The sequence below is a fragment of the Odontesthes bonariensis genome, chromosome 22 (genome assembly GCF_027942865.1).
Source record: "Odontesthes bonariensis isolate fOdoBon6 chromosome 22, fOdoBon6.hap1, whole genome shotgun sequence".
NCBI classification, from domain to species: domain Eukaryota; kingdom Metazoa; phylum Chordata; class Actinopteri; order Atheriniformes; family Atherinopsidae; genus Odontesthes; species Odontesthes bonariensis.
This window is the reverse complement of record NC_134527.1, coordinates 27,661,390-27,673,890: the sequence shown is the minus strand read 5'-3', so window position 1 is coordinate 27,673,890 and position 12,501 is coordinate 27,661,390. Positions and strand designations below refer to the sequence as shown.

General features: G+C 40.8%; 1 protein-coding gene across 2 annotated transcripts in view; it reads left to right on the top strand.

Moving 5' to 3' along the window:
* gfra2b (GDNF family receptor alpha 2b) overlaps nucleotides 1-12,501 on the top strand; it is a 219,916-nt gene that overhangs the window by 88,552 nt on the left and 118,863 nt on the right. For both annotated transcript variants that reach the window (XM_075455193.1, XM_075455192.1), the window contains exon 3: nucleotides 9,865-9,942. In XM_075455193.1, coding sequence (XP_075311308.1) covers nucleotides 9,865-9,942 — 78 coding nt within the window. The remainder of the gene's footprint in view (nucleotides 1-9,864; nucleotides 9,943-12,501) is intronic.

Here is a 12,501-nt window from a genome sequence, read left to right as displayed (position 1 = left end):
GAAGTTGCATCGCCGCTAAATGCAAGACAAATGTTCATGGGTGGTAAATGACTGCAGAGAGAATTTAGGCCAGTGTTGATACAGAGCTGTTGTAAATGAGCTGTTGATTTAGCTGCTGTGCGACAAGTGTTGCTCAAAGATTAAAGACAAAACCCTGAATGAACAGAAGTTGTTATGTTGGAGCTCATGGCTCGGCTCAGAGTGTTCCCACACACTCCAGCAGAAATGTCATCTGAATGCAGAATGAACAAGTGACTCTGCTGAGTGTTTACCTGAGGGATGAAAGGACATGTAGGCTACCATAATCCTCCGTCCATTTCCCGTTAAAGGTAAAAAGGGAACTGACTGTTTGCTCAAGTTGTGTCTGAGGCAAACGAAGCTGCTACATCATATGTAGGATTTGTAGATTATCTTCACAGTGTGGTTTTCACCTAGCTGCAATGTGTTAAACGAGGTGTCCGAATCTCCCCACTCAATTTTCAGTCTGGTCAGGCTGTCATTGTAAGCACTTGTCAAAGTAATTCAAAAATCATTAATTGCTGCCTTCAACAGAACATACATGATGAAACATTTGGGCTTTTTATGTGCTGATTAGATAGTCAGAGCTGTTAAACATTGGAGTTCAGGTGACTTTTAGGGTGAACTAATACAGTCCCTTTTTGTTGTGGAAATTTGAGACTAAGGTTTGCAAGGTTGAAGGGTTGCAGGAGAAAGCCTCTTCTCTCTAAAAAGAACATGGCAGCACAGCTTAGGTTTGCAAAGCTGAATCTGAACAAGCCAGAGGACTTCTGGAACAATGTCCTTTGGACAGACCAGGCCAAAGTGGAGATGTTTGCTCATAATGCACAGCAGCACGTTAGGAGAAAACCAAACACAGCATATCAGCACAAACACCTCATACCAGCTGTCAAGCACGGTGGTGGAGGGCTGATGATCTGGGCTGGTTCTGCAGCCACAGGACCTGGGCACCTTGCAGTCATTGAGTCCACCAGGAACTCCTCTGGATACCAAAGTATTCTAGAGTCAAATGTGAGGCCGTCTCTCCGACAGCTAAAGCTGGGCTGAAACTGGCTCATCAACAGGACAATGATCCCAAACACAGCAGCAGATCTACAACAGAATGTGTGAAAAAGAAAAGAATCAAGGTGTTCAATGGTCCAGTCAGAGTCCAGACCTCAACCTGCCTGTAATGCTGTGGTGGGACCTTCAGAGAGCTGTGCAGAAACCAATGCTACAAACCTCAATGAGCTGAAGCAACGTTGGAAAGAAGAGTGGGCCAAGATTCCTCCACAACCATGTGAGAGACTGATAACGTCCCACAGAAAACCATTACTTCAACTTATTGCTGCTAAAGGTGCTTCCACAAGCTGTTGGATCAGAGGGTTCACTTAGTTTTTCACACACTGCTTCTGTGTTTTGTCTCAATTTATGTTCGTTAAGTAATGAGACAGTGCAATATGTCATGTGTTGTTCATCTCAGCTTGGATTTACATGATTATAATACCTGTTAAGGAAAACTGGTTTCCATCGTGCTTTTATTTGTCTGACTTTAAAATGTAATAAATGTAATTCTTTTTGGTATTTAAAAGTTTTAAGTTTTTAGTTTAGTTTTAATTTAACTCTGCACAGCCACAAACAGCAGTAATGAGAACAGATGGAGGTGGTGTGCTGACAGATGAACATATTTCCAGATGAAAACAAAAGCGTTCACATAATTAAAACCCTCTCACTGCAAGTCGCACAGTGCCTGTGTTATTTTGTATGTTTGTGTGGGAGAAAGATGAAGCTTAAATTTCAGGTATAATAAATCTTTTTCCTTTTTTTTAAAGGCTGTCTTGAAAGGCTTGAACTTAAATGAATTTTTGTTCACTGAAAGGCTGCTCTACTGCTCCACTGATCACACGAGTCAACGCAGCAGGAAGCTTTTCTTTAGGGAGAAGAAATCTCTTCATTTGTGACTCAGAAGGACACAAACTATTGTAAGGAAGAGGAACATTTCACTTCATGAGAGATTTATAAGATTGAATGGGCGAAAAACACCTGTGATGGTTTTTCACACGACTCAGAACTTTTAAACTTGCTCGTTTTAGTTGTCCGACAGCTTCAGTTAAACATGATAAAAGAAAAAAATCCTGCTTTTTATCACAACAAAAAGGCACAAATCAGGTCCATTAACACGAACACAGGGATTTTTTCTTTTTGGAAATTGTTCCAGGTTTTGTTGTTTTATTGAGGTGTAGTTTGAATTTAAATCTTTGGTTCCTTTCATTCCCTAATCCAGGAGTTGGAGGTAAGTCATAGGATTCACAAAATTAACCTGAGGCTTAATCTACTGCATTTATTATTCTACTTTCCTTTACTCACTTACTGTTTACTTTTAGTTTCACTCCCTGTTTGGTTATGACTTGTTTAGGTTTAGGAAAAAATGGTCTACGAACACCCACTAACATCTGGAGGCGAGGAAGATTTTCATGGGCATTGAGTCCTGCATCAGGTGACTGCACCTGAATGAGATGTTGAGCGTTGGGCTGTGAGAATAGACACAGCTCACTTTTTTCTTGTGGACAAGAAAGATGAGCTTGATGGATGAGTTTTGATCATCAGAAGCTGTAGTCTAACACAGCCTTCAGAATTCAGGGTAATGACATCCCATCAAACTGTTGTTGTTTCCGGCGTCACCTTATCATAACTCCAATCCTGTGTGCGTTGTAGCCCTCAGAACACGGAAGGTAAAGGATCTTCTGCAACTCACAATGGAAAAGGATTTGGTTGGTTTGTTTTAGAAGGAAAATTTTTTAAACAAACTCATGATGCTGTCAAACAGTCCCTACAGCATTTTGGTTGGTCAGTTAATTTGCATCAGGATATTCATTTAAATTGAATCATTAATTAAAAAAAAATAAACTGTTATATACTGTACCGACACCTTGAATTAGATTAAGCAGTTGCAGAAAATGAATGGATGCAATTACTGTTCACCCACAGCTGGAATGCATCAACAAATTGCAATAAATACCAATAAATCTATGTATTTGACAGATAATTGTTAGTGACGGTTGTTTATGGTATACAGTTATTAGAAAGGTCTTCACTATGTTTTAACGCGATTGTAATTTAACACCACCCCCCGGCTGGAGAACAGGAGCACCTGTGCATGAGGTTCCCACTGCTGTTGGCAGTTGTAATCACCCCCATTTGAACCTATTTAAGATGTTGTATTACTCGTGTTCCAGGATCTCACAGAAAGGTTGGTGGTCAGTGAAGATGATCTAACAAAGCTGAGAGAAAAGCTGCTCAGAGTTTTCATTTTCCTTTTATCATGACGAACTTCAGCCTGCCATAAAAACCTCCCTGCTGGTGTAGATTCTTTGGTGTGTGTTTTATTCTGATTTGTTGGCTAAAAGTCCTCTGTGCTCGTTTCCTGTTAGCGTCGCTGCAGCAGAAACAATGAAGCCGACGATAAGCTCTCTGCTGTCTTCTGCCGCAGGATTGTCATAAAGTGACATTTAGTCATTTTCGTGTTCTGTTTGTTCTCTCACTGCGGTAAAACACTGAGCAGACAACAGTATGACAGGAATATCTGATGGACTCCTGCAAGAATAAACAGAAAAACTACAGAGCTTCCTGTGCGGTGCTGAGGGAGGCCAACTGTCACAGGGTCCTCTGATTTCCACCGCAGCATCTCTATTTGTTCTGTAATATAAATCTTGACATTTTTATCCAACATTACATCAAGATTTATTGTAAACTGCAGTTGTAAAAGATGCTTTCGCAATAGGAAATGACTCCTCCTTGAATGATCAAAAAAAATTAAAGTATTTCCTCTGACTCCAGCTTGTGGAATCTAAGCAAATTTAAAGAAAAATAAAAACTTCAGAGCTGTGGAGGTTAACTTTTCCCAGAATTCTCAGAATCTTTGACACATCTGGATATAATACCATCACTGAATACAAAGGTTTTCCTCTTTCCTGTCGTTTTCCAGCTTTTTGTGCATGTAAAGGTCTGCTACATCCCAAAGTCTAATCCGTTGTTGTCTCCCACTGAATCCAGAATCAAGAAGATTAATTGCTCCTCTTTCCTGGCAGAAAAAAGGAAAACAGGAGGAAAGTGCTCATTTGCCATCAGCATGTGGTGGAATGTAGACTGAGGGAAGAAAGGCCTGGACCTCACCATGCTGCGTTCCAGACTCGGTCTGTAGCAGCAGCATTATAGATGTAATGTCAGCCTCCTGCATTCATTACAAAATTAGATGACGTGTTGGCATGAAACATTGTGTGGCCTGTTAGAGTCCAGATATTATTGTGTTCTTATAGTAGTTTAACAACATTTACTTCAGAATAAAGACTCACATCTATGGCGATGTAGCTTGCATTTGTGGGGAATGCGGTTGGCACAGGAAGATATCAACATGTGTGAAGAACTACTCTGTAAATAATCAGCATCAGCCTTTGAAAAGCTCACATTCGATTGTTGCTTTGTTGCATATTGTCATCATACCTACTCAATAGCTCGACACCAATTCCTCTGCTTCTAACTCTGCAACGTCTCAGCCATGAGAGTGAGTCATCCTGTACTCTGTCATTTATATTCAATGTAAAATGGCTGCATCTCCCAGAACAGGTGTGAAAAACTGTTGTGGAAATGTTCAACGTATTTAAAATAAGTAGACAGGATTGTTTTTAGTCCTTATGATTTGACAAGTTGTTGTTTTCTTTAAAATCAGAGTGAAGACAGTTTTTTTTCCACTGCCACTGTTCTGTTAGGCACTAACTGCTTCTTTATGCCACACTTCACTGTTACCATTACCGTCCTTATTGTTATTTTTGAAGTGCATTTCATTCTGCAAAGAAAACACTAATTCAGAGGCTTTATCTTTTTGTCTGTCTCTGAAGTTATGATTTAGACAAAAGCTTGAGGTGCTGATCAATCATCACTACCTGAGAGGACAGAGGCAATGTGCTGCCTGATTTAATGTCACAAATCCATCTTTTCTTCCAGCTGCTCCTGTTCGGACTCAAGTCTATTTCCTCTGCATCTTCCTCTGTCACCACCTGCATGTCTTCTCTCAACACATCCATAAATCTCCTCATTGACCTTCCTCTTTTCCTCTGTTTCCAGTGACCTCCTCTCATCAGAACCTCTCCTCCTCACATGGCCAAACCCATCTTACTCAACTACTTTGTCCTTGAAACCTCAGATTACCTCATTCCCAATCTCACCCATCCAGACTGAGTTTTTGCATCTTTTTCTCAGCTGCTTCATTCTTCTCCATCTGCTCCACCATTCTGAACATATTACTTTGTATTTCTTTCATATTATGTCTGCTATCTTGTGTGCAATTTTTCATCTTGTTGTACTGTAAATCTGAATTTATGGACAGAATATCAAAACATGACCCTCACTTTGTTTCTACTTCAGCTGTCGAAATCTTAGGGAAATATACAGGTGCACTGAAAGCAAACTTCCTGCAGGTTTTCAAAGAAACAGTTTGCATAAAAATAAAGTTGAAATGTTTGTATTTGGTCCGACTGATGGGATATAAAGAAAATATTCTGCCTGAACTCACAGAGCGATAACATACACATTTTAGTTCTTCTTGTGGTTCTTTTCTTACCTTGAGATCCCCTAAACTGTGCAGTTCTCACAAACCCTGCTGCTCATCACCCGAAGCTTGTGACCGTTCATTGTTAGAAAAAGGGCAGCTGCATCATGGGAAAAACAGACACTGCAATATTTGCTTCTTCTGTGATATAGATTATAGAATAAAAAAATATTGCAGTGGGGGATTTTGTTAGGCTTTACAACTCCATAGATTTTTTTGTTTGAACGTTAATGCTGAACTTTTGGTTTGAATGCATCAAACGACACAGAGGAAGCCCGCCTGCGTCTCAGACTACCAGAGCGCTCATCTTCCTCAGGGGTGAGCCTGTTTCCTGTTGCAGTGCTGCTCTTAGTGTCGTTGTAGTGAACAGAAAGCTATTTGAGGGTTGAGGCTCACAGCAGGACTGCAGCTCTTTCGCAGTATTCTGTCTGACCAGGGAGGAAAAAGGCTGCAGAGACCTTACAAGACAGGATTCTTTCACGAGCAACCAGCCAGACGCTTTATTGCTCTGTCTGAGGGGAATGAATCTGATCCAAATGCACTGATTGATTGTCTGATTATGCAAATGGGACATTTTTTCAGCTTGATCAGTTCCAACCAGCGATGTTTTTCTTTTTTCGGTTATTAAACATACAACGTACATAGGAACGCAGCCAAAGACTCTTGCTGACAAGCAGGATTTTGGTCAGCAAGTTTTTCCACTGTGAGCAAAGAAAACCCACAGCTAGCAGGTAGAAACACCTGACAGGGGAGGAAATATGGTTAATGGAAAAAGACCATCTGGTGATGGAGGGGAGAGGATTCTGAGGATTTTGAGGATTTATTGACATTAATATTTTAGTGATTAAACTGGACCTTCATTTGTTGATGACAACCTAAAGGTAATTTGTTTAATTCCTTTTTATTACCTGATGCTTCAGTTTTTTCTAGAAGTACAAACGCAGCAATTTGGAAGGTTGTCTGTTGTTGGAAGAAGATGTTGATTTACCTGTTGATCTACATTCCAACCCTCACCTATGGTCACAAACCATGTGTAGTGATTAAAAGAACGAGGTTGCTGCTACAATCAAAGGGTGGCTGGGCTCAGCCTCAGATATAGGGTGAAGAGCTTGACCAGTTCACTGTAGAGCCATTGCTCCTGCACATGCAAAGCAGTCAGCTGAGGTGGTTCATCTGGTCAGGATGCCTTACAGACACATCCCTGGTGCGGTGTTTCTGACATGTCCGACCAGGAGGAGGCCTCTGGGCAGACCCAGCGCCGGCTGGAGAGACTAGATCTCAGTTGGCTTGGGAACAACTTGGCGTCTCCCTGGAAGAGCTGGAGGAGATTGCCAGGCAGAGGGAGTTTCTGGGGATCAAAAGTTGAACTTTTCTGTCACATTTGGATAAGTGGCAGAAAATGGATGGATGGATGGACCTCCGTCCACGAAAACTGAGCTCTGCTAAAGTCATACAGACCTCATTTATTGTCTTTCCACTTCCAAGACAAAGGTTCAGGATGAAAAGTCAACCAAACACACACCTGAAAGACAACCGATACATGATGAAAACTAAACAGTCACATTGTGTGCATCGTAAAGAGAAAAGGTTAAAGTGTTCAGCTGAACTGCAGCATGAGACCTACAGCGTGTGATAAACTGACGACCTGTGTGAAGGTGAAAAGTCTGAGCATAATCAGGTGAACTTAATCAGGTAAGGGGGTGACAAAAGGCAAAAAGTAAGAGCCAATTAGTGATGAAGATAAAAAAGAGGGAGGAAAGAAAGATGGAGAAAAAAAGCGATGCTGTCACACTTTGTTGAAGTGTGGAGCGGAGGCACAGAAACGGGTGAAGTATTTTATATTCAAAAAGTTCACTTTATTGAGGACTTGCACACACAAACTTCTCCTGTGGAGCGGACAGAAGCAGGAAGGCAACAAACTCACAGGTGAGCTCAGGCACTGGAAATCCAAATTAACACGTAAGAATAAATCCAAAGACACAAGACAATGGTTTAACCTAGAATACCAGAATAACCACTGATAATGCAGACTATCTGACAAAGAATGGGGAAGAAAACCAAGTATTTATACATGGAAGATAATTAAGAGACAATAGAAAACTGGTGTGTCAGGGCTGCATGACATCCCTTCCTCCTGCTGGTAGATGGACAAACTTGAAAAGAAAACAAGCACTAAGCAGGCCCTGGAGTAGCAGCTGTGGTAGATGTTTTTACACAGGTGACATCATGGAGATGTTTTCGGTTAGAAAAGATAAATTGTGAAATATCATAAACTTTTCTAGACAGGTTCTGAAAAGGTTCTAGACATTCTACCCATTATATGAATCTTCATTGTCATTGTTTTTTAATAATTTCTGCCAGTCTGGGATTGGAATGAATGTACAGTTCAGCAGATAGTCCTGATCAGTCCTCATTTCTTTCTGTTTCGCTCCGAGCAGCAAGACTTTCTGGAATCTTTTAAAGTGGTCTTGAGCAATAGTTCTCCAGGCTTTCTGAAGGCCTTTCAAAGTTTTTCACATTTTCAGGCCAGTCCTTGTACCTGGCCATTCTCAGAGCAATGCGCTTTTTTGTTGAAAAATGAAAAACACCAAAGCTAACACAGCTTGACAGACAGAAAATAGTATTTTTGCAGCAACAAAGTGATTCCCAAAGAGCTATTAGCTGAAAACTTGGCATATCTCAGCATGGTGTGCCGTGTGTCCTTAAAACATTTGTGGAAACTGGACAAGTGGAGGACAAAATAAGAAGTGTCAGGCCTAAAAAACTATCTAATCAGCAAAACTACCATGCCGGTTTTAATTCTCCTCGTCCAATTCTTTTAACACGCAGACAGACGTAAGCGTGATCATATCACACCAATTTTAATCCAGATCGAGTTCTTGACATTTAATTATCTGTGTTGTTTCCTGATGTTTTATGCATTTGTGTTGTTCTCTTGTCTCTCTAATTGTACTTTGGTTAATGTCTGTTGTTTTTAAATGTACTTAGAAATGAATTTGACTTGACTCTGTGAACGTTGAAGCAGTGGAGGAGGACTATTCTGTACTGATGAGAATGAACTCATCAGTTCTGATCAGTCAGTCACTTGACAGTACTTCTTGTTCCACTTGTTAACAGTTAGTTAATGTTTTCCACAAGTGTGTCAAAAGCACTTCACTTGATTGAAGAACTAATTCAAATTTGATGTGAACACCAAACTAATTGTTTAGGGATTTTAGGAGTTCAGCACAAAATGAGTGACAAAAGGAAGTGGAATTATTCTCTAAGTGAGGTGTGAAATCTCCAGAATGAGTCGCATCGAGCTCATCTCGTGTTTGTGGTTTAATGCCGCTGCTGCTGTTTTACAGTCGCAGCGCTTTTAGTTTGTCGTCTTTGATGTATTTTGGAGACGAATGCATGCCGCTTCTGTCGCAGACAGGATGAGAAAGGGTGACGGCCCGGTTCAGGCAGGCCTTGGATCAGTGTGGCCGGTATTTACGGGACAAATTACTCTGAACGACTGCTGCAGAAATCTGATGAACCCACCACCTTCAGTTGATCAAAGCTGTCACACAGGATGAGTCTTTAAAGATTAAGCACAATTTTATTTTTATGGCACAAAACACTGTTATGACGCTGATGTTTGGGAACTTTGTTGTATTAAAGCTGGTGTTATTTGGCATCTGCTTCTTTTTGGCTGATTTATTGAAAGAATAATCAAGTATTTTCATGAAAAATAGTTTTTTAAAAATGTATAGGACAAGCTTTACCTGAATGTTGTTTTCTGTTTCCTTGTTGCCCTACATTTCCATTTATTATTTTAGCTTTTATCCAAAGAAACTTACAGATAGGATTAACATTCACACTTTGGTGCAAAACATTGATGTAAGAATTAATAACTAAATCCGTAGAAGTGTTAAAGAAGTGCAAAGTATAATGTGTTAGGGTGTTGGAGGTGTTCTCTGAAAAGATGAGACTTTAAGAAATTCTTGAAGGCAGAGAGAGACGCTGTGTACTGAGCTCTCTGATAGAAAATTAAAAATGATTTTTTTCTAACTTGAGGAACAGAGCCAGAAAGTTCTTGTTTAACTTCAGCTCCAACTATCAGTCCAAGCAGTTCCAAACATGTTTATGAGACTGAAACAGACTTCTTTTTTAATGAGTCAGCACAGGCGAAGTGACATTGACGTTGTCTTCAGTTAGGTCCAGATGGTCAGGTGTGTCGGCTGCCGTCTGTTTTTGTGCACCAGCTGAACACTTTGCTGTTTTCTGTTGTTTTTCAGGGGAAGAGTTTTACGAGACGTCTCCATATGAGCCAATCCATTTCTCTGAGGAATTCAGACATGCCTCCATCATCTCAGGTAATGCTGCTGTGTTTGTTTGTGGTGTGTTTTCGTGCAGATTGAAAAAAATGACAAGCACATTTCGAAGCTGCCGCAGTGACTGTTGATTTGTTGATGGAAGCTGATTAAGACGAACTAAATGGCTCGCTCTCTCCATCTGTGAATGCCTGAATGAATGCTTGTCTTTGTAACCACAAACATCAGTGTGTTTGTGTGTGTGTGAGAGAGACTGTGCAGCTGAAGATGTCCTTTCATTTAAACCCTTTTTCCATCCAAAATTCTACTGACAACATAACATTGTCGTTATTACTGGGACAGAGATCACGTGTTCCTGTTTCCATCTCACTCTGTTGTGTTTTCTTGCCCCAGATCTCATGGTGTGGTTGTATAAATCTGTTGCAAATGGAAAATGTTGTTTGATCATTTAGCCAAATAAAGGCTGAAAACCTTTGGAGCTGGACCGTGACATCTGTAGAGTCAACAATCTGAGTGCCCAAAAGTATTAAGTTTACACGATTTGTTACTGAGAACAGAAGGAGGTTCTCTTATTTGAGATGCTGAAATTTAACATTATTATTTTTGTGCTCCACCTCAACAGCTGCCATCAAGCAGTGTTGGAATGTAACTAAGCACATTCATAAGTTCTGTAGCTTTAAAATATCCCAGTGTGTGAATATCAGCCACTAAACAGTTTAATTTAATAACGTCATTCACAGTTCTTTTCAGTTTTTTAGACTTCGGTTAAAATGATGATGGAGAAAAACAGTTGAATTGATAAGAGAGAATCAGCTCCCCATCAGCCAGTGAAATGCTGCCAACAATTGAATGCATCCTAGTTTGGACCAGCCACCTGCAGGATGCGCCGTAAGGGTCTAGAGCTTTGTGGATGGGGTAGCATACAAAGGCAGAAGCTTTGGCGATCCGATCCCCGGCTGCTGAAAGTGGCCATTGGGACATGGAACGCCACTTCACTGGTGGGGAAGGAACCTGAGCTTGTGCGTGAGGTTGAGAGATATCATCTAGATATCGTTGGGCTCACCTTGATGTACAGCAGAGGTTTTTGGAACCAATCTCCTGGAGGAAGGCTGGACTTTATTCCACTCTGCACATGTCCAGTTGCCCCTTTTTCTCCAACCATGAACCACACGGTCCAGTTAAAGTTTTCTCCGAGACCTCTTTGTCAAGTCAGTGTCCATCTCTCTGCTTTCATTCGCCGTCTTAATAACCGCGCAGAGATTCAGGGAAACAAGGACTCCCATAAAAAGCAGCTATCAGAGCAAAATGCTGTCATCTATGAATTGATTTAAACATTGGTTTCTGTTTGATGTGAAATCACAGCTTGAAATTTCCTAACCTGGTCTCATTGCACAACGTAAAACAGAAATTTTTTTTGAACACATTTAAAAATCTTTTGTTCTGACTAAAAGTAAACGACTGGGATAAGTCCTGTCTGATCTTCTGCACATTTGTTCACGCTTTGTGAAGCTTTCTATAAACTCTGCAGCTCAGTCCAATGTCAGGCAGCGCAGTGGTGTAACATTTCAGTTATTTCCAAAGTCCTAAAACTGAAAACGAGAGCTGATACTGAGCTGATGCTGTCAGGTGGATTCAGAGTGTCTGCCCTAATCGTCAGCGAGCCTGCTGATGACTGGTGTATAATAATCCTATTTATCAGAGAAACAGCAAGGGAGCATTTGATTTGTTTTTGTTGCTTTAAAACTCCCATCACAAAAAAAGGAAAAGAATAAACCTGTGACACAAAAGTGAAGAGAAAGGCACGTAGATGTGATGAAATGTTAAACTGGTTGACTTTGACATGTGTCACTCTATGGTTGGCTGTTCTGTATCAAACCTGCTGCACAACCTCGGACTGTGTCAGCTTCACACAAGAGTTTAAATGTCAGGTAATACATTGTCATTTACACTTTCTGAGAGTGCATGTGTGTATATGCACGTGTGTTCAAACAGTTGTGAAATAGACTCACAGCTCTGTAAATTGGCCTCTGCTCTCTCAGATTAACACAAGTACAAACACAGGCAAAGCAGAAGAGCTGCAACCAATGCAACTTCAAAAGCACTTTGTGTCACTATCTTTAACACACACGCACACACCTACACACACACACACACACACACACACAGTGTAGTAGTGCAGGTGTTGTATAATGTTTAACTTATTTCCAATTTCAGACTTATAACTGGATCAGATAACATGACGTCCACATGTTTGCTCACATGTGTGGCGCTGCTGTTTGTCAGAGCCGTTTGCTGTCACATCACCTGTCGACGGGAATCTTAAAGCTTGATGTGACGATCCACATCGAGTCAGTCTGTGAATGCTAAAAGCAGATAAAGAGAGAAAAATATAGAGGGAGGGAGCGAGCGGTGAATGGAGGGAGGGAGAGATAAGAGGATAATACAGAAGTGTGTTAAATAGCAGTGGCAGAAGAAAGAGTGCTGAAACATTAAAGTATGTCTCAGACAAGAGTGTCGCAAATTGATTGGAGGGTAAGGCTGGGCGTGACAGAGTGTTTATGGAGTTGTGTTTTTATGAGAGGAAGGAAGTTTGAAAAGCAG